Here is a 22,301-nt window from a genome sequence, read left to right on the forward strand (position 1 = left end):
AAAATAAACACATTACAAGTATATGCATATTAAAACTCTATTTCTTACTTGATATTGATTTCATTTGCAAAACATTGCTCCATGTATTAAACGTAACCTCATCTGAATGTATTTATTTATGTATGTATTTGTTTATTTAAATGAGGTACCCATTGAGACCGAGGTGTCATTTACAAGGGTACTGAAAAACAATCAAAGAACAATTGCAAAGTGCAAACAACACAATACAAACATCTGTGTTCAGACGTCATCAGCAGCATACAGCGATCAAATAATAGAATAGAATACATTAGAACATAAGAACATAAGAACATAAGAACGTTTACAAACGAGAGGAGGCCATTCAACCCATCTTGCTCGTTTGGTTGTTAGTAGCTTATTGATCCCAGAATCTCATCAAGCAGCTTCTTGAAGGATCCCAGGGTGTCAGCTTCAACAACATTACTGGAGAGTTGGTTCCAGACCCTCACAATTCTCTGTGTTAAAAAGTGCCTCCTATTTTCTGTTCTGAATGCCCCTTTATCTAATTTCCATTTGTGACACCTGGTCCTTGTTTCTTTTTTCAGGTTGGATAAGTCCCCTGGGTCCACATTGTCAATACATTTTAGGATTTTGAATGCTTGAACCAGATCACCGCTTAGTCTTCTTTGTTCAAGACTGAATAGATTCAATTCTTTTAGCCTGTCTGCATATGACATGCCTTTTAAACCCAGGATAATTCTGGTCGCTCTTCTTTGCACTCTTTTTAGAGCAGCAATATCCAAACTAGCAGTTTGTTAATATGAACTGAAAGAGAAGCATTGGCAGGAGTTTCTAAACAATTCCCAAATCTGATCTTAAAACCAGAGAAAGAAAGTTGAACAAATTCCATCTTCATGATAGCGCGTCTCCGGGAGTTGATAAGCAAAAGATCGTTCTCTGGAACACGTTACACTGGCCATTTGACTCGTTGACCATCCCAAAGTATGGATGCGAAGTTTGCTCAACATTAGATTAATTTTTAAAAGGTAAATTGGTCATTAGGCAAACACATTTATAAAAACAGCACAGCCTTATAGCGCTACCAAAGGGCTATACACGATCAAAGTGACTGCAACTTAAACTTTGTTACATTATAGAAATCCGGTTAAAGGTTAAATTAAGACAATTAATCGCACAAAAAGAATGTTCAGGTTTATAACTCTTACCGGTTTTGCTCACGCTTTTGCTCGCGCTTTTGCTCATATTGCGCCCGCTCTCTGTTTCCACTACACAAGTCCACACGGCCCCGCTGCTCCAGACCTCGCCCGGAATGGTGATCTGATTCCTGATAAAGTCCGGAGTGGACTCGCTGGAATCTCTGGACCCGGAGTCGGGTTCGTATTCGACATCTTCTTCTATGACCCAGTAGACACGAGCCTGCTCGGATACCCCGAACACCAGACACACTAAAGTAGCGTCGCCGCTGGACTGGACTTCGCCGTCTGACTCTGAAGGGGTGAGGATTTCAATATAAGCGCGGTCATCGGAGCGTTCTGTATTCGAAACAATAAGAGCGATGTGAATATATAAAACATTAAGAACAACATGCTGGATAATAACGTGTTGTTGTATATAGTATCAGGTCAGCAAAATATTGCCCAGAAAAAAATCTATAACATGGATTAGTTTAGGGAATGATTTAAGGAACCTACACGCTGTTGGCCATAATTTGACTTTATTAGATCATTTTACAGAGATGTATGCTGTTCTTGAAGAAGGCTGTACAGCCAAACGTTGACTTCAAGCTCAAGCCCAGCCCAATGTTCAATATTGACACAATGGATACACACGATATATTTAGGGGAGACCGGGGCTGGTTGTCACACGGGTTGGTTGTCACAGTGCTCATAACTATGACACTAGATGGTGCAGGCAGGTGACACTAACACTGAAATGTGTGTTCTATTGTCTGGAACTCAACCATCTTGTAATTTGAGGTCAATTCCATCAAACATAAACGTTAGCACATATTTCATTTTTTTTCATACCCAAAGTAAAAAATGTATATCTTGTTATTTATGTTATAACTCTTAGTAGTATTGGAGTTTGTTTGAACTGATGGCCATGTTAATAGAACCAGATACTGGCTATCTTACTACAGGGCAGCAGTGTGGAGTAGTGGTTAGGGCTCTGGACTCCTGACCGGAGGGTCGTGGGTTCAATCCCTTGTGGGGGACTCTGCTGCTGTACCCTTGAGCAAGGTACTTTACCTAGATTGCTCCAGTAAAAACCCAACTGTATAAATGGGTAATTGTATGTAAAAAATAATGTGATATCTGTATAATGTATAATATGTATAATGTGATATCTTGTAACAATTGTAAGTCACCCTGGATAAGGGCGTCTGCTAAGAAATAAATAATAATAATCTTTTGGTGTAAAAACAAAACCAGTAGGTTCTCCCAGTAGTACTGAGAGAATTAAATTATCATGTAAAGTCGGGTTGGGGCAGGTTGTCACATAGTTTTTGGGGTTGGTTGTCACATGTAAATCCTATAGGAAGAAGTCATATTTTTTCTTTCTACTTTTTTTACACCAACATGTGGGATATGTCACCATATAATGCTTATTTAAGTTATTTACTGTTTGTTCTCCGGTTCTGTGGAGGCTGTGGTATTATTTTGTAGCGTGGGTCAACATTTCAAATATATATAGGTCTATAGTAAAAACACAACTTTTTCTGTCATTGTACACAGTAGAAATTTTATGTTATTTAAAAAAAACAAAAAATGCTGCATTGTTGGCTACTCTAGAACCAAGAACATACTTTGTGACAACCAACCCCAGTATGGGGCAGGTTGTCACGGGTGACCTGCGCATTTTCAGCCGTCTAAATATCATATTTGGAATAAAGTTACACTGAAATAAAAAATATGCATTTGTACGTGGAGAGTTATTCTTCAATATAACGAGGAACAGAACCTAGCAGAATGTCACCAGATTGAAGAAAATAATAAAGAGTAAAGATGTGACAACCAGCCCCGGTCTCCCCTACTCTCCATGTTCGCCTCCGACCCGCTGCAACATCGCCCCACTGTCCTTAAAGCAAAAACATTTCATCAAAATAACACATTATTTAAGAAACTTTCATAATTATTCAATACCTTTCTTACTTCGTACTATTAACGTGGATCCATTGCCCAAGTACATGATTGGGCTCCTAATAAAAGCGCAATAGTAAGTCCCGGAATCGTTCACCTGCGCGTTGTTTAGGTTCAGGGAACAGGTTTTCTCGATTTCGTCGCCTACCAAGCTGCCACCGGCTCTGACACTTTGATAAGTTTCCAGGGTCGGGATGCCCTTGGACTGCAGTTTGAACCAGATGACAGTGAAACACTTTCCACCCATGTCCTCGATATCGCAGGTCAAGTTTACGCTGCTCCCGACCTCGGCTCTGACTAAGGGCGGGTATTGGAACAGTCCTGCATCTGCAACTGAAACGAGAAAAAAAGAAAAACGAAGAGCCTACTGTTTATATCTCTAATAATAATAATAATAATAATAATAATAATAATAATAATATTTATAGCAGGAGTTTTTTTTTTGTTTTCCAAACAGCAATAACATGGCCAACCAAAATGTGTTAAGATTTCATTCGGTAAATGAAACAAATCATTTGACATAAAAAAATATAAACAAAAAGTGTAAAACTGTCATCATTGAATAAGTATTTGTATCTAAATGCAATAATAATAATAATAATAATAATAATAATAATAATAATAATAATAATAATAATAATACCTCAAACTCTAGAAAGTTGTATCGTTTTCATTAAATAATACATTGAAATCGTATTCTGTATAATGTGTACCACGCCGTATAATCTATAAGTAATAATATACAAAAATTGAAGAGTAATATAAAAGTGAAACACAGATGTGTTGTGCGATGTTAGAATATAAACAGTAAAGCCACGCTTACCTTGGAGCGTGTAGAATAGCAGAATGAGCCGGAGCAGCATGGTGGGAAGTGCACAGCAAGGCTGGCGAGGATGTTGTGTGTGTGATCCGCACTGCAGACACTATCAGTGAACAGGGCAAGAAGAGGGGCTGCAACAGACAAGCCAGGAAGTGCAGATATTGTATACAGATCCCGCTGCAAGGTCCTTCACTACCACAAGATCACAGTTATATATGTCTAAACAAATACATACAACACAAACATGCATTCCTACACCAATATTAATATTCAAACAAAGTGATTATTAATTCCAATCTTCTAAAACTCCGCCTGATTCACCTCGGTGTCAAAGCCGTTTGTTTTTGTAAAAGGTCAAATAAGTTGGTGACTCTTTTCATTGAAGAAAGTATGTAAACAGACTCGTATTACTTTAGAGAAGGGCTGTGTGTCTCACTGAGCGCACCAGTGCAGCTCTTTAGATTTAGAAGCGGGTTAGAAAAGACTACAAGTGAATCGGTATCTTTAATGCAGTCAAAATACTAATAAATGGATGTGTTTTAAACACGAGCACAAACACGTGCAGCTGTGTGTCTGGTGCAGTCTAGAGACATACCCGTTTTTTATCTCACTTTACTTACTCTTCAGTCAACTATTTGGTTTTGGTAAACAACACTTATTTGATGTTAACACACACACACACACACACTATTCATGAGACACTTGGTTTTACGCTTAACTGATCGCTTCGTGGAACATCTGCCTCATCGCCACATCTCCTGTTGTAAGACCGAGTATTTAACTTTAAAACATTCATTTGTCACACTTTTCAAACACGTCACTGCGTTTCTAATTCTCAATGTGTTTAGGATTTCAACACCTTCTGGTGCTTATTTTGCGAACTCTTGGAGGTGTTTAGGATTTGTAACACCTTTTAAACATGTGTACGCGTTGATAACCGGGCTGGTGTTTAAAATCTAAACATTACATTTCGCAAAAACGGCGCAGATTAAACACATAACGCGTAACAATTATTTAGAGTTCCAAATGACTGAACACCACCAGTGTTACACCTGATGACGCATAAACACTGCTGTATAGGAATAGAAGGTATATATTTTACCCAGTGCCATTTAGATATTAAACGCGTCACACGTTCTTTGGAACTGAAAATCTGGGGAAATTGTCAAAATAGGCAAATTAGCGATTGTGTAATTTAATGGACGACTTTAATAGGCCACACATTCATTAACAAAGAGAAACGGAACACAGAGCCCAAAATTGTAAAATGCATGACTTTTTAGAAGTTGTTTACGATGCCTGATTAAAGCACAAAGTGGTCTACATTTTCACACACGACGAGTGTGTTTCTATATCACTGATTATATATATACACTGTTTTGTGCGGCTCTTTAAAAATTCCCTGGTCACCGGCTCCTTTAACTAAAGATTCCTTTATCTAATCTATGGAGATTAGATAAAGGGGCATTCAGAACAGAAAATAGGAGGCACTTTTTAACACAGAGAATTGTGAGGGTCTGGAACCAACTCCCCAGTAATGTTGTTGAAGCTGACACCCTGGGATCCTTCAAGAAGCTGCTTGATGAGATTCTGGGATCAATCAGCTACTAACAACCAAACGAGCAAGATGGGCTGAATGGCCTCCTCTCGTTTGTAAACGTTCTTATGTTCTTATGTTCTTGAAAAGGTCGGACAGCTCTTATTTAAAGAACATAGACCATGTGAGATATGTTTTATTTATTTATTTTTTTGGAATAATGATTACATATCGAGAGAATATATCAGCAATTCAGTTAGAATAAATAAACGTGTAACATCAATCAATCAATCAATATTTATTTTATATAGCGCCTTTCATAGTGGACCACCATCACAAAGCTCTTTACAGGATAGCGAGGATCAATGCATAATACATTAAATACAGTGAAATACAGGGCATATGACATGAAATACAAACAGTAAGAAAAAAAACACGACTTAACGCATCACACCTTTATTTTGCTAGTGCTTTATGGAAAATAAATTCTTAAACACTGAAGAAATGTCTAAAATCTGTTGCATGAGATTAATTCTCATGCATTTTTTGAATTGCAGTTAGCTACATATTCTGTTTGAACGTGTTAACATGTTGTTGCTATTAATCTCAACACTTTAGATGTCGGTTTATGCTGTTTCCTAGAATCGTGAGTGCTATTACATTGACTGGTCTAGCGAAGGCAGACCTTTTGAAGTTGTTGCAACAAATACTGCTGTGGCATTTAGAAGCGCGAGGCCTAGGTCTTTACTGGCTGTACACTTCCGGACAAACCAGACAACATTTTCCATATCACTTTACAAAACGCAGAAGCATACATGCGAGTACAGGCCAGAGCAGGTAAGCCACAAAACACCAGAGAAGCTAGCATCCTGCATGTACTGAGTGGTTTTAATTTATATGAAAAAAAACCAAAAAGAAAACAGTCCAAGACGTTTCAGTTTAGATTAAGTAAACAGAAGCGCAAGAAAGACGTTTATTTATGCCCTGTACCACTAGCAAAACAACCGTGTTGTTTTTTCATCTTTCCTAACAGTTGAAAACAACTTGAAAAGACGTTACTAACGTTAACAGGAGGTCCATTTGACTGCAAAGGTAGTGAGTCTTTAAACGCGCTCTCAGGGGGGCCGTTTCCCGATAACGGTAGGACTTGGTGTTTGAAGGTGACTCACGATTCAGTGCAGCTGCTTTGAGTCGATCTTCAACCTAGCTATCTTGAAGTGCATCTTATGGTGTCTGATTCGCACTGAAGGGGTTTGAAACACATATAAGGGGTCTAAACGATTGGCGAACTGAAAAACAGTGTTACAAATCGAACACAAACCAAAAACTGGCAGGAAAATGGCAGGATTATCTAGTATAGCGAAATAAATGTGCAACAAAAAACGGGTGCTCGATTAACTGAACCCCCGAAGAAGAAAAGGGGTATCAATATATCGGGGTTCACAGCTCTGCACGGCATAGATGTGTTTGGACAGGAATTCTCTGCTGCTGGGACTTATCCTCGTGTTCCACTCCGAGGGAAGAAGTGCCAGACAACGTGCCTTTAGAAATGGAGTCTGATGTAAGTGAACTATCTATCAAATATATCGTTTTCAAGGTCGATTAACTCCTGGCTTCATCCACGGCTGTTACTGGCGCTCCTACATTTTCAAGATTATTATTATTATTTATTTCTTAGCAGACGCCCTTATCCAGGGCGATTTACAGTCGTAAACAAAAATGCATTTCAAGGATCACAGTGAAAGTAATAATACAATTAAGAGCAAGATAAATACAATGACTTTGGTTCTAGCAAGTACAAGTATATGACAGAATACGATTCAATAACGGAGCAGATAACAGTGTCAGTGATAGTTACATCAGGATGTAATTAAATACAAAATACTACAGATTAAATAACACTTGTGACAGATTACAGTAATCTAAAGTACAGGATTTAATGCAGTAAAATAGGGAGCAGATAAAGTAAAGCGCATTAAGGAAGAGTGATAAAGTGTCCAGAGGGAAAAAAGAGGAGTTCTACAGGTGCTGTCTGAAGAGGTGAGTCTTGAGGAGGCTCCCGGAAGGTGCAAAACACATTTTCATCTTGAAAATGTGTTTTGCAACAGCAAGTCAACAATACGAACTCGTCGCTTTAAAAAAAAGAAAAAAGAAACTAGAAATGGTGAGAAAACAGCTTGCAGTCGCTGAAGCTCAGTTTCCGCAGTTCCATTCATCTGCAGAGATCCAGCCAATTTACATCCCGTAAAACAGCAGCCCCAGCGATCATGCACATGCGCAGTCTAAAAACGAATTGTACTTCACCCACAAGCCTGTACAGTCAACCAAACTCCACTAAACATACTTGCAATATTATTTTCTTATAATCATATTAATATATAATGCATTTATTTCCATGTATTGTATTTAAATGCCTGTCGATTGCACAGTCAACCCACAATGATTGAAGCAGGCGCTCTGCACTTAATTGCACTGTATTAAAAACAACGACCTATTAAGAAAACGTGTCCTGTAATTAATATTATAGGTTTAAAGCAAGCTTCGAGTTTCTTTTTTATCCAGCTTGTATTGTTATCTTCAATGTTCAGCATTGCAGTAAGTATCAAATACATGGTGGATAAGATCTGACACTCTCTTCTGTTATCAACATCAAAATCTGTTAGAACCTCTCCATAAAACGCTGCTATGGCTCTCACTGCAATACTTTGTTGGTGGGTAGTCCTCCACTAGATTTGTGTACGCAGCGAAACAGCATTTTCCACACACCGACGCCACGTTCAATTAAACTTACAGTTTGCTGATGTGAACTGCGATAACTCTCCTCAGATGGATTGCTGGGATGGAAAATGGGGGCCAGTATGATATGACCTTAATGGGTAACCACTGCCCCCCACAACAAGCGCCCATACCGTTTTCAGCGGCTTGTTATAAGGAAGAGTTGACCACATACAAGCATCGTGGTCATTTTGCCTCTATGTCTGAGATGATCGCACACGACTTGAATGTTATTGCAGCATAACCATTTCTGGAGATAAGGAGGGGATGTTTTGGGAATGAACATCCCATCAATGAAACGCACAGCTCGCGGGAAACGAGCGACGTCATGGAAACCAGAATGATTTTGACGCATGTCAGCTTGTGGTTTTGGAAACTGTATGACGTCGGATGCGTGCTCTGCTAGCATTGTGGTCACTGCATGGACACACCGTGACGCAGAAGCTTTTAAATCAAGCTCTGACCATTTCAGATCTGTGCGCACTGTCAGCGTGCCTGTGTGTGTTAGTTTCTCTCCGTCTGTGCGTGTGTGTGTGTGTGTTCTGACTTGCCCTCCGGAATCCTCATTGTTGGTGCCAGGTTCCGTTACCCGCTATGATTCCATGGAATGTTCCCCAGGGCAACGAGCTCACACAGGTTCTGAGAACAATAGGCAGGGAATGATCTCTCTGGGAAGTGCACATTTCTATGATATAGTCCTAATCTGATCACAAAGGGGTCTTTATCTTATTGCTCTAATTTAAAGTGGTTTTACGACTTCGTAACAGGTCAGAAACAAATCTGCATTTATTAATATTACACTGATAGGTGAAAGGTTCTGAAACCTTTTTAAAATAGATTTTGAATAGAGACCCCCAAATGAAAAGTGAGCAAATGGGCCAGCCGGTTTGAGTTTTTCGGACCTGCTGTTGTTGATATGGGGAAGAGGGGAGAGGAGGAGGAGAGAGAGGGTGGGAGGAGTGAGAGGGGATGAGGGGAGACGGGGAGGAGGGATGAGGGGATGAAGGGAGACGTGAAAGTTTTTGGACAGATCCCCTTTTTTTAAAAGGATTTTGAATAGGAACCCACAGCTGTGGAGAGGAGAGGAGGGGGAGAGTGGAGATGGGAAGGGAAGAGGGGACAGGAGACAGAAAGTAAAGGAGGATGAGCTGAGGACAGGAGAAGGGGAAGAGGATAAGGAGGGGAGGAGGAAGGGGGAGGGAGGAGCGTGGTACCAGTCAGTGCCTGCATTTCAAAGCTCCTTGAAGCTGCACTAATTCCCACAAGGATCTCTCCTTTGTAAGCTGCAAATCTGCTTTGCTCTTATTTTGCATTAGCCCTCACTGCCCGGCAGAGCTAGCTGTGACCTACCTACAAAGAGCGAGTGGGAGAGAGGAGAAACAGAGCAGGCAGGCAGACAGGCAGATAACATGCTTCAGATCCCCTGATCAGCGAGCTACTGAAATGGGCTGACGAAGCTGTCATCCGGATGAAGGACTGTGACCTACAAGGGATGAGAGAACTGGACTGAGAGCGAAGGACAAGCAGCTACCCTGGGACCCGCTCATTAAAACAAGATGGATTATAGAAACCGATTTGAAGCTTTTGAAATTCTACTGATAGAATTGCTTTGACTAGGGAAAGAATGTACCTGCAATATACTGTAAAGTAAAGCTGACATGTGGGGCAAATAAATAACCCAGCAGCCTTAGAAACAACTGAGACCCGAAACAGGACTGGATCTAGTCTCGGGTGCAGGAACAAACTGAGCCACTGCTAGCCGAAGATTGTTTCAGAGTGATTTAGGAAAAGTATTCCAGAATCTGGGATTTTAGTGAACTGCTTTAGAAAGGTGAGGGTAGGAGGCCTCTGCAGGACAGTCATGGAATGAAATTGCCTCTGTTTCCAGGCAGACAGAAGCTGCCACGGAAGTACAGACACTGACCAGAGGCTTTTAAGAGCAGGTGCGTCATTTGAGGGGGGGCAACAGGGGCGTCTGCCCCCTCCAAGCTTGCCAGGGAGGCCCCCCAAATGGCAGTTTCCATGAGAAGTTAAACGGCTTAAAGGAAAGTGTTCATGCGACTAGCCTGACCATGCAACGTTACTGAATGAAACATTCTCCTGTTTCTTGTCAAAAGCAGCGCTGCTATGTTTTAAAATTGTCTAAAGAATCGCCATAGCAACAGCCTCTCCCAAGATATCGCAATCATTTGCCTTCGTTGAAATTCAAAATTAATGACAGCAGCTGTTGTGCACGTTGTGTTACAAAAAGCCACAGAGAAAGGTACGTTTCACTAATAGTTCTGTTCAAGTGTTTAAGACGTGTTCTGCGAACTTGTCACTGAAAGTTCTTAGTTTATAAGATTTATTATGACGTCACAGCAACTAAGCTGATTTCAAATAGGAAAATAATAGCCAGTGCCACCTCTTCAACTAATTAAGTTACTGAGTCGAAGAGGGGAACGAAAAGCTAAACTCACGCTACTGGTAGTTTCTATTCTCTTTTTGAGCTGGTACAAAGGATGCAAAGAGTAAGCATGCAGTTTTCTGTGTATTTTATTGTTGAATTGTTAACAAGGTTTGCAAAAAATGTAGACAAAGCTGTTATTCTGATTAGAGGCGACAAAATGGACTTCGAGGGAAAATAATTGTAGTCTGTATTTCTGAGTGGTCTGCTTCTAATGGCAACTGAAAAATCATTGGTAAAAAAAACTTGATTTTGATGTCCTGGTTGATATCTTTGCAAAAATACAGCCTAGACAATATCCGGTGCTCACTAGATTTATTCATGCAATGCCAGAGGGGTTTTTTTAAGTTTGTTGTAGAGTTTTATTTCTATGGAGGGGGGGGGGGGGGCCTAAATGCATTCTTTGGACCCCCCAAGCCTTTTGTGAAGTGACGCTGCTGTTTGACAACAGTGTAGACTAAGTTTTATCCTTGACAAAGCCCAATAGTAATAATAATAATAATAAGAACCATAATCACAGCAATAATAATAATAGTCATAATTAGAATAATGAAGACCTAGTCAATGCAAGAATAAAAATGAAGAAAACTTTGCTACCAGGGGGAAGAACATGAATGCAGTCTAACTAGATAGAGTAGGAAGTCATGCTGTAGGTATAAAACTACCTTTGAGTAAAACAAAGTAATGCACTTACCGGCAGGACCTTTGCATTCAAGCAAGGCTGGATTGCTGTGTGCAAAGCCAGCTGCAGCAGAATTCAATTCCTTCGCAAGGCAAGCAGTGGGATGGCACTGAGTTGCACTGGCACACACTGGGCATGTGAGCAGGACACAGCTGCAGGGATGCTATGAAGACACGGGCAGCTTCGGTACAGGTAAGTTATGCAGCGTGACGACATGCACAGCATTGCAATCAGTACTGGGTTTCTATGTGCAATGCTCCACTTTAAAATACTTTGGATATTTCAATTCCCACACAAATCTGTAATATCGTGAACCATTTTGATTTGCAAAACCGATGGAATTCGTTGGCAGGACTTCAGGATATAGTTTTTGTTCCTGTCATAATTGTGGTTCATGACTGGGAGTCTGTACAGCATGTGGAAGTATTTCACTGCTGAGTACGCCTGCCAAATACTTGGGGTTCTCGGATTCCCAAGAAATGTGTTTTTTTTCTTTACCTCCATACCATAGACCAAAATACAGAATGGACACATTTCTTCCTTCCCTCTCAGTCCCTAAACTCTACCCTAGTCTAGGCCACACTGCCTCCCTCTCTCCCAGTCCCTCAGCTCTAACCACTAGAGCTACATTGCCTCTCTTCCTCCCAGTAAACTATAACCACTAAGTCACACTGCATCCCCTCTCTTCCTCCCAGTCCCTGAACTCTAACCACTAGGCCACGCTGCTTCCCTGAACACATCACTCAGTTCTAACCATTAATCAGTTGCAACCAAGCAGCAAGTTCTGTTTATTTTGCAAAACCACAAAGCTGTGCCTCCTCCTGCTGTGGCGGTGGAGCGCCCCCTGGCACCGTCCTGCAGCAGCTGCAGCCTCTTCGGGGTTTGCACCCAACCTGAGCTGCGCCCACAGAGACCTGGCGCGTCTTGACTACAAATACTGTATCATCCACAGAGCGTGTCTGCGCGTCAGGCGTGGGGAAACGCAAGCACCAGCTGTCGTGTATTTAGATAAACCGTGTGCAGTGTGCAGGGGAGAAAAGAAACCTGCTTAGAAAAAAAGCAATACACCAGCCGTGAGATTGACTGAAAGTGCAAGAGGAGGCGGAATTGCTCAGTGGCACTCTTTATCGTTTCAATCATTGTGCAGTGATTTTCGGCGTGGTAAGGATTCGGCGGCTCAGACAGACCTGGGGGTTACCGTGTGAAGCTGAGCCGAGAAAAGAAACAGGATTGGAATACAATTGAAAACACCATTTTTTATAATAAATAATACAAAATAACGTTAGTGAAGACAGCAACGATTCTGAGGTATGAGATAGAGGGCGTGCCTCTAAAAGATTTATCAGGAAAGCGTGTTATGCTATTGACAGAAAACACACGTCTTTTTTCATACAGTAAGCTACCCTTCATTTTTTTTGCATTTCTTTCTTGTATATCTCTGTCACTGCGTTTTTATGTAAATGTGAATTTTGAAATGACGGTTCGGTTTCAAGACATAAACGGGAGTGGTAATGTTGGTGTTAGGCGTGGTTACGCAATATCCGTGATGAGGTCGGTAACACGGTAATAATTCTAAACACCAATTCCATTGACTCCTGATCTCTGGATGGGCTAATTTTTAGTTACTATATAAGACATAAATTAGTAGTATTAGTATTACTTAATAGTAGTGATATTATTATACACGGAATGTGGTTGCCATGGCACCGAGATTGAATAGCTGTGGCGGTTCACGCCTTTTTATGGAAAAGCGGCTATCGAGCGACGCGTGCTAAATATAATAATCATTTTATTAGTATTACACGTGGATTATTATTTTACGACTTTGTTTTCTGACGTTCACATGCATAATTCTGGAAGAGTATTGCTATTTATTGTAGTAACTACCTCGCTCTGAATTTATAGTGCCCGGGGGTGATGGGATCGTTTGAGTGACGTGATAGAGTCAGACAATGAACCTAACATGTATCACAATTAAAACAAAGGCTATTATTCATACTCTTTAATAATGCAAAAAAAGATTGACATAGTTACATTTTTGGCAAAGTGATGTGACCTCATAAGAGAAAGTTTCCAAACGAGAGGAGGCCATTCAGCCCATCTTGCTCGTTTGGTTGTTAGCAGCTTATTGATCCCAGAATCTCATCAAGCAGCTTCTTGAAGGATCCCAGGGTGTGTTCAGGATCCTGACTCAAACCATTGCTCTCTCAAGATCTAGTGTTTTTTTTTATTTTTTTTTACAGTTGCGTTTCTGTCAAAATAGATCTACAAGCACCCCTCCTTTTGTTTGAAACACGGTACTGTATTTGACCATTTTCTTTACATGCCTGACAGAAAGCATACCATATCTACCGTTATTGGACTACAGTGTCATAAATCTCATGAGTATTAGAAGTTTTCAGCAGCTTGGCGTATTAATAACTCATTGATAATTGCTGAGAGACCTGGCAAAAAAAAAAATTGTCCTCCCTCAAGATTATACCCCATTTGCATTTGCAAAGCCCCAAACCAGTTCCATTTCCACCATTCAGTTTGCAAGTCCATACTGGAACCAGGCTGTGAAACTGATTCCCAGTTTCCATTGTCACCAGCGGGGTGTGTGGGCCACTGTCCATTAACTGAGCTGGGAAACTCAACAATCTGAATCTGGCTGAACAAAGCTGTCGCTAAGGATCGATGCAATCCAGGTTCGCAGTGCTGTTTGTGGTATTATAGACACAGAGACCACCAAGCTCATTTCATCATCTAAATTGCATCCCAGCCCCTTGCCTCCAGAGGTGAACGAGCCTGAGATTGATTGACCTTTTCCAATACGTCCAGCAGCATGCCTCTTGCACCAGCAATACCCTGCTGTTTATGACACACTGCACCGTACACTACATTGTACCCTTTAAAGGTGTGCCATGCATTTTCTCTTATTAGCTTTCATATCATTATAGATCACTGGCACTCCTTTTGTAGTGTTGAGAATATTTTGATTATTCTGTCACCTTTATTCAGTACAGGGATGGAAATAAGACTCCTATTGCATAGCGGTTTCACCCATTCCTGGTTTTACTAGGAGCTTGATCAGCCACAGTGTGTAGGTAACAAGCTCATGTATGTCTTATGTAACCAGGAATGGATCAAACCGCTATGCAATGGGAGTTTTATTTCCATCACTGAACCCGTTCCAGGTCATCTTTTGTGCTCCCCTGCAGCAGACAGTACAATCTCCAGGGTAGTACTGGTATCCAGGACTGGGTACAGTTTCTAAACCCTGCATAAAGTCACCAGTACAACACTGATCCCCAGTTAATAAGCAGCACAGAATGAATTGAAACAAACTGTTCCAGTGATACGCCAAAGCAGAATGATTAACAAACGGAAACTTGGCACCCCTGGTTAGTACTGTTCGTATTGTGGATCTGAAAGCCGCACAGTGCTCTTGTGTAATGGGGTGATCGGGGTTCTTCATCTTTGGCTGTTGTAATGAAATGCTTCGCTGGCTTGCTGGCTGTGTAATTCGGGTCATGAGCCAGGCTGGCTGGGTAGCATTGCATTGAAAAGCAAACAGAAACAAGCTGCCCATTGTAATTCGAAATGCCCCAGGGGGTCAGGCAAGAGCTCTCCGTTTAAACACGTCAGTGATGGTGAACCGTCGCTGCAAATCTGTCTGTAGAGACCTGTAAATGCTGCAAGTGAAAACCAATCTGTGTGTGCTGGGTTTCACATACAACTTAGGGATTCCCATGGGAAAATAATAAATATATATATATATATATATATATATATATATATATATATATATATATATATATATTTCGTAACAGCGCCCCCTAAGGATCAGCTGAGCTTAGTCATAGCCCCCTTGCCACAGAAAATAAGAAAAATTAAGAATTATTGCCCATTAACAGTGCAGATAATTAACATCAATTGTTCATTGATGTTACCGTTGAGAAACACTGGTATTGAACCTTTGTTCTGTGTTCACCAAGTTGGCTTTTTTTTTTTTTTTTTCAAATCCCTGAATAAAACTCTTTTTGAGAACCCCAGGTTCTGGATCGCCCTTTGTGGAACGCTGTTGAAATGATCGAATTTAAAGAAACAAACACAAGAGGCAACTTTTAAAAGCGCCTTTTTTTTAAGTGTCGCTGGCACCGGACTGTGTGTGAAGAGGGAAGGTGCAACTGCAGGTCAGATCCAGTGTTTTAAACAGAGAGGAGCAGCCTGTGATCCTTGGCAGGGCTGGTGTAACCAGAGCAAAGAAGCCGTAACCATGGCAACCTCGTGGGGCCCACACTGCGATCAAAGCCTTCTGTCAACTGATCCCTGGAGACTGCCTCTGAAGATTTTTACAGCTGCTTTTCTGTCAAAACAACTCGGCAGACATTTGTTTGAAATACTGTATCTGACAGCCTGCCATATTAAAAACTAATTGAATGAATTGCTGAGAGACTGGAGGGGGAAGCAGTGTGGCCTATTGATTAGAGCTGAGAGACTGGGAGGGAGTCTGGCCGTTACACCTGAGACTGGAAGGGAGGCAGTGTGGCCTAGTGGTTAGAGACGAGTCAAAGACAGTTCAAAGACGTCAAAGACAGTTCTTCACCATTTTCCGCCCATTATAAATACAGATAATTCAGCTACGCAATGATAAGGGCAGCAAAGAAAAAGACACTGAAGCAAATAAATGTTGTTAAAGCATTCCAGTATGCCAGGTAATGTTCTGTGCTTAAGTGAGGAGGAATACAAAACACATTTTAGAGAATGGCGAGTTCCCAAAGAACAAAACCCCACAATTAAGCCTGTGCATTTCCAGAGGGAGGAGTCCTCTTGCTGAACTGGCAGAAACCCTGTCCGGTTTATTTAGAGGCACGAGTGTGTCTCAGATGTTTCTGCCAGGTAAACGCTTTTCTCTGGAGGGTGGGAGGGAGTAAGCAGTGTGATCTACAGCAGGGCATCCCAACCCTGGTCCCGGGGTCCCCCCCCCTCTGTGTCTGCCTGTTACCATTCCAGCTGAGCTCTCAATTAACTAAACCCTTCATTGAATTAATAATTTACTTAATTAGACCTTTTTACTTGTTCTCCACTTCAGCAGTAGCAGATTTCAAGTTTGATGTTTTATAGTAACTTGAAATCTGCAACTTTTTCGGAACAATTAAAAAGCAAATTTGTTCGATTAAGAGTCTAGTTAAGCAGTGATGGAAATAAGACTCCCATTGCATAGCTTTTTGAGCCATTCCTGGTTTTACTAAGAGTTCAATAAGACACACACGAGCGTGTTACCTATACACTGTGGGCTGATCAAGCTCCTAGTAAAACCTGGAATGGGTGAAACTGCTATGCAGTAAGAGTCTTATTTCCATCCCTGTGTTTGTAATTGTGAGCTCAGTTTAATCCAAACCAGAAGACACAGGGGGTCCCCAGAACCAGGGCTGGGAACCACTGCGCTAGAGGTTCGACCGGTGGGACGGAGAGGGTGGCACTGCAGCCTTGTGGTTAGAGCTGAGAGACTGGGAAAAATAAAGATCAATTGAATAGCTTTGGCTCTCTGCAGTTAATTATTGATCCTTTCCTTTGTTCTCTATTAGTAATAAATATTCGTTGAGCAGCAATCTCTCTAGTGAACACTAGGTGGTAGTGTTGAGTGTGAATTAAAGTTACATCTTTAGCTAACATTTTGCGCTGTGAATGAAGGTAACGTTTTGGGTTTCTGTATTGAAATCTGTACGGTGGGAGACTAGCTAGCTTGGTAGGGTGACGTGATGATCCGCACCAGCCGTTGTTTTATTGAATTTTGAAATCGGAGCCTCACGTATATATTCTAGCACAAGAAATGGTGTGTTTTCAATTGGATTTGAAGACTTCAGGTGAATTGCTACAGGCTTCATGGTTTTACAGCTTGCTTTTTAATAGCAATATTAGGTGTAATAATACAGCATGTTTAAATTGTATGTGAAGGCTTTTATGAAGTTTAATAATATTAGTCGATGCATAACAAGTGTTTTTTTAATCCATTCTCAGATGCCCTGGCAGTAAACGTGTTCAGTGAAACTCTCTGGCATGGCTTCCTTGCTTATCTGATGTTTTAATTTAGTTGACGGCTGGACTCTTACCAGACCACAGTCACTGTGAAACAGGAAGGATCCTCATACCGCTGAGCTCTGCTTCCTCTTCAATTCACAGAAGCAGGTATATTTATATGACCATAAAAAAAAAAGAATTTGCTTCCAGTAATGAACCGGACCCCTGTATCAATAACTGTCATGACTGAGATGCTGAAACCCACTGCCTGCCACACTGCAGCCCAGTACTCTAACCACTGAGCTACTCAAACCCACTGCCTGCCACACTGCAGCCCAGTACTCTAACCACTGAGCTACTCAAAACCACTTCCTGCCACACTGCAGCCCAGCCCTCGAACCACTGAGCTACTCAAAACCACTGCCTTCCACACTGCAGCCCAGTACTCTAACCACTGAGCTACTCAAACCCACTGCCTTCCACACTGCAGCCCAGCCCTCGAACCACTGAGCTACTCAAAACCACTGCCTGCCACACTGCAGCCCAGCCCTCGAACCACTGAGCTACTCAAAACCACTGCCTTCCACACTGCAGCCCAGTACTCTAACCACTGAGCTACTCAAAACCACTGCCTGCCACGCTGCACCCCAGTACTCTAACCACTGAGCTACTCAAAACCACTGCCTGCCACGCTGCACCCCAGTACTCTAACCACTGAGCTACTCAAAACCACTGCCTGCCACACTGCAGCCCAGCCCTCGAACCACTGAGCTACTCAAAACCACTGCCTTCCACACTGCACCCCAGCACTCTAACCACTGAGCTACTCAAAACCACTGCCTTCCACACTGCAGCCCAGCCCTCGAACCACTGAGCTACTCAAACCCACTGCCTTCCACACTGCAGCCCAGTACTCTAACCACTGAGCTACTCAAAACCACTGCCTTCCACACTGCACCCCAGTACTCTAACCACTGAGCTACTCAAAACCACTGCCTGCCACACTGCAGCCCAGCCCTCGAACCACTGAGCTACTCAAAACCACTGCCTTCCACACTGCAGCCCAGTACTCTAACCACTGAGCTACTCAAAACCACTGCCTGCCACACTGCACCCCAGTACTCTAACCACTGAGCCACTGTAACGGTTAGCATGTTTGCAGTCTTTTCACACCTCAAGGTGGCAAATGACAAACAGCCCTTCTATCAAGCGACCTCTGCAATGCACGCAGATGAAGAGCAGATTAAAAACCGCGGCAATAACGGTACTTTATAATGTGACAGCTTGCTCTCACTTACAAAGTGATTCCTGTTTAAGAGCCTTGCTGCATCTGAGCCACAAAAGGTTTTAAAACGCTGTTCTGAAATTCCAAAAAAAAAGAAGCGATACTGCAACAGAAAAAAGAAAGGGAATAATACAGAAAGGAAACTCATTAATACCAGTGTCACTTGCACGCCATTTAACAGTCATGGTGTCTTATACAGAAACACTGTGAGTCATAGAAAAACTCGAATATTTGGGGTTTATCTAAGACTTGCTGTGTTGAGTTATTTCTTCCTAGACTTGAGTGCTAATGCTCACTGAAGCGTGCTCTAGCTCAATGTGAAAAACCATTAACTTGGCACACTTAAGTCAAGTGAGCACTTAGTATTGTTGTACCCACAGCAAACCACAGGTCCTGTTCTGAGAAACAGATTCTCAATCTCGCTTCCAGTTACCACACAGCCCCTGGTCAACAGGTTTTTTTTTTTTTCTTTTTGTTATGAGTGTTATCACTGGTATAGGGTGATATATGACATATGACAGTCATTTGAAACAGGTAACAGGAGCTGTTCTTGCAGAATATTGAGAAGTGGCTGGCCGTCTTTGAGCCATGACTGATTACTCAAGCCACAGGTCCCTGATGAAATTAGTGTAAAAGCTAGCAGAATGGAAAGGACCAAGGGAGCTTGCTTGCGTGCATGCATATATATATATATATATATATATATATATATATATATATATAATGACTCCTATGCACTAATACCATATTAATTCATGAGTTTGATATATTATGCAACAGGGAAGAAAAGGTTCATGCATATTATTTATTGTATCCTTTTAAAAGTGAAAATCTTCTTTAATAGCTCAGGAGTAAAGTCTTTGTGAACAGGATCCATTGTTTGTATTCAAGTAGCATCCATGCACTTTCCTTACCTGTTTCACACAATATAAAGTTTTAAACAAAAAACACAGAAATATTACCTCCACCAAAAACATGTACCCTGCCGGTCTTTCCAGCACGACTAGCAATTATTTATTTCCTTAATCTTTAATCTTTCTCCTCTCTCTCTCTCTCTCTGTCCATCTATCTATCTATCTCTCTATCTATCTATCTATCTATCTCTATCTCTCTATCTATCTATCCTCTCTCTCTCTCTCTCTCTCTCTCTCTCTCTCTCTCTCTCTCTCTCTCTCTCTCTCTCTCTCTCTCTCTCTCTCTCTCTCTCTCTCCTTCAGCACCCACCCAGGTCAGCAAACGCTGCGGGTTTATATACACATGCTCATCTCCAGATTAGCAAACGCTTTTTCATTCTGGAGATGACCACACTCTGCACGAGACTTTTATAGCTGCTGACATCGTCTCTGACAAACTACATTCAGCTGTAACAAAATAATACAACGCAATCGTCTTTTTAAACCCCCAAACAGTGCATTTAAATCATGCGCTACATTTCTTTTTGAGTCATAATACAATCCAACCCCACAAGAATACATTTCTCCGCAGGGCTGTTCTGCCCTGCTACAAGAAGACAACGCGTTTCTGTAACTCATAATGACAGCACAGTCTCAGGGGTTTCAAAGGAATTGCAGCAATATCAAGAGACTAACATGCTAGACATTTATTTTTAATTTAGAATGTCTAATTGTGTTCCTCTTACCACAGAAATTCCCCACCACAACTCAGGAGAACTGTAGGTCAGTGGGTGTCCTTTGCTCTCCCCTCCCCTGCCCTCTCCCTCTCTCTCGTTCATTGGACAGAGGCCAAGAAGCGTCTGCTCTTAGTTCTCCTTTGCTACTTTCAAAGTGTAACCAGTCATCCCACCAGCTTTCCCTTCTTGTTTTGAGTGCACTTTGCAGATCGGTTTCAACTAGAGCTGTTCAGGTGTTGATGAACCTTCTGTTAAGCTCTGTTTAGTGATTCACTTTACGTTTACCGCAGTATACCACGCAGAGACACGACAAGGTGCAGCAAAGCATGAAAAACACAACAAAGTAAGTTAAAGCATGAAACAGCCTGGCTAGTAAGCGTCTAATACAAAAAAAAAGACTACTGTGTCAATTTTATAAAGGATACCCTAAAGATAGCACAGCAATCAGGAGGCTATTTTACTCTGGTAGAGTGTGGGGCTGGCAGAGTCGAAGGGTCACATTGGCACATGATTTGAGCGGAATGAGAGGGAGGCAGTTTAGTGCCCAGCTGGTAAAGGCAGATTTGGAGGAAAATGATATATTGGGGCAGCAGACCCCAGAATCACTTGATTGCAAACATTATTACATGGTAAGTGTAATGTATTTAAAAAGTACATTTGAAGCTATATTCTAACTCTCTACTCTCTGCCTGTGCTGCTTCCCTCTCCTCTGTACTAATTCTCCTCGACTTCTCTTCGGCCATTGACTCAGTCACCCACTCTATTCTCCTGTCCTCCCTCGCTGACCTGGGACTCTCCACCACTGCTCTTGCCTGGTTCTCCCCCTACCTCTCCGATCGCACGTACCGGGTGTCCTAGCGTGGCTCACCCTCTGTCTCTTGCTCTCTTTCGACAGGTGTCCCCTCAAAGCTCAGTTCAGGGACCCCTCCTGTTTTCTCTCTACACCCGCTCGCTGGGTCCCCTCATCTCCTCCCATGGCTCCTCGTATCATTTCTATGCTGACTATGCAAAGATCTTCCTCTCTTTTCCCCCCTCAGACAGGCATGCATCTCGGCCATCTCCTCCTGGATGCGCTTGCATCATCTCAAACTCAACCTCTCCAAATCAGATCTCCTTTTCTTCTCCCTCTCTTCCTCCCCCACCGCTGGTCTCTCTATCTCTATTCCTTTTGAATCCACCCCCTTCTCTTCTTCCTCTTCCACCAAGAACCTCGGTATCACCCTCGACCGCTCCCTCTCCTACTCTCAGCACATCTCTGAAGAGTGTGTCAATGAGGTTTCTCTTGCGTGTGTCAGCATGGATCTTCAGTGCAACGTACAGTGGAATCCGCAGCTCGTGAATGTTTCACACTGTTGAACATCAGGAGCTGAGATATGGAGAGAGCTGCTGGATGCAGTGACAACCTGAGTTTGATGCTTGATGTTTTGACCTTCCTGTGTCGTGTTCACAAGAGCCAACAGGGATGGTGGTACAGCATTTTGCTGAGGTCCTCGCTTGAATGACCCATCGCATCACCTCAACCTCTCTAAATCTGACCTCCTTTTCTTTCCCTCCTCCTCCCCCTCCTCTGATCTCTCTATCTCCGTTCCTCTGGAATCTACCACACTCTCTCCCTCCTCCTCAGCTAAAAACCTCGGAGTCACCCTGGACCCCTGCCTCTCTTATTCCCAGCACATCTCCACTCTGGCACGCACTTGACGATTCTTCCTGAGCAACATCCGAAGAATCCGACCCTTCCTCACCAACTACGCCACCCAGCTCGTGGTCCAGTCCCTGGTACTCTCACGCCTAGACTACTGCAGCTCGTATTTTGTCATATACTTGTACTTGCTAGAACCAAAGTCATTGTATTTATCTTGCTCTTAATTGTATTAATGCTTGTACTGTGATTCTTGAAATGTATTTTTGTTTACGACTGTAAGTCGCCCTGGGTAAGGGCGTCTGCTAAGAAATAAATAATAATAATAATAATAATAATAATAATAATAATAATAATAAATG

General features: G+C 42.0%; 2 protein-coding genes across 11 annotated transcripts in view; one reads left to right on the top strand and one right to left on the bottom strand.

Annotated features, from left to right (window-relative positions):
• The window catches only part of LOC117971960 (uncharacterized), a 35,366-nt gene extending 23,839 nt beyond the window's left edge, over positions 1–11,527 (bottom strand). For 2 of the 3 annotated variants that reach the window (XM_059007339.1, XM_059007337.1), the window contains exons 1-4: positions 11,395–11,527; positions 3,946–4,073; positions 3,126–3,455; positions 1,188–1,514 (exon numbers count right to left, since the gene is read on the bottom strand). In XM_059007339.1, coding sequence (XP_058863322.1) covers positions 1,188–1,514; positions 3,126–3,455; positions 3,946–3,985 — 697 coding nt within the window. In that variant the 5' untranslated portion in view covers positions 3,986–4,073; positions 11,395–11,527. The remainder of the gene's footprint in view (positions 1–1,187; positions 1,515–3,125; positions 3,456–3,945; positions 4,074–11,394) is intronic. The other variant, XM_059007338.1, reaches the window with a different exon arrangement.
• LOC117395406 (semaphorin-4A-like) overlaps positions 11,435–22,301 on the top strand; it is a 31,591-nt gene continuing 20,724 nt past the window's right edge. Inside the window, exons 1-3 of one of the 8 annotated variants that reach the window (XM_059007330.1) lie at positions 11,436–11,574; positions 17,386–17,553; positions 21,925–22,076. The gene's annotated coding sequence lies outside the window, so the exon portion shown is untranslated. Of the gene's footprint in view, positions 11,575–12,325; positions 12,777–17,385; positions 17,554–20,051; positions 20,644–21,924; positions 22,077–22,301 lie in introns of those variants that run through there. The other 7 variants (XM_059007333.1, XM_059007335.1, XM_059007332.1 and 4 more) reach the window with 7 other exon arrangements.

The sequence above is a fragment of the Acipenser ruthenus genome, chromosome 35 (genome assembly GCF_902713425.1).
Source record: "Acipenser ruthenus chromosome 35, fAciRut3.2 maternal haplotype, whole genome shotgun sequence".
Lineage (NCBI taxonomy): Eukaryota > Metazoa > Chordata > Actinopteri > Acipenseriformes > Acipenseridae > Acipenser > Acipenser ruthenus.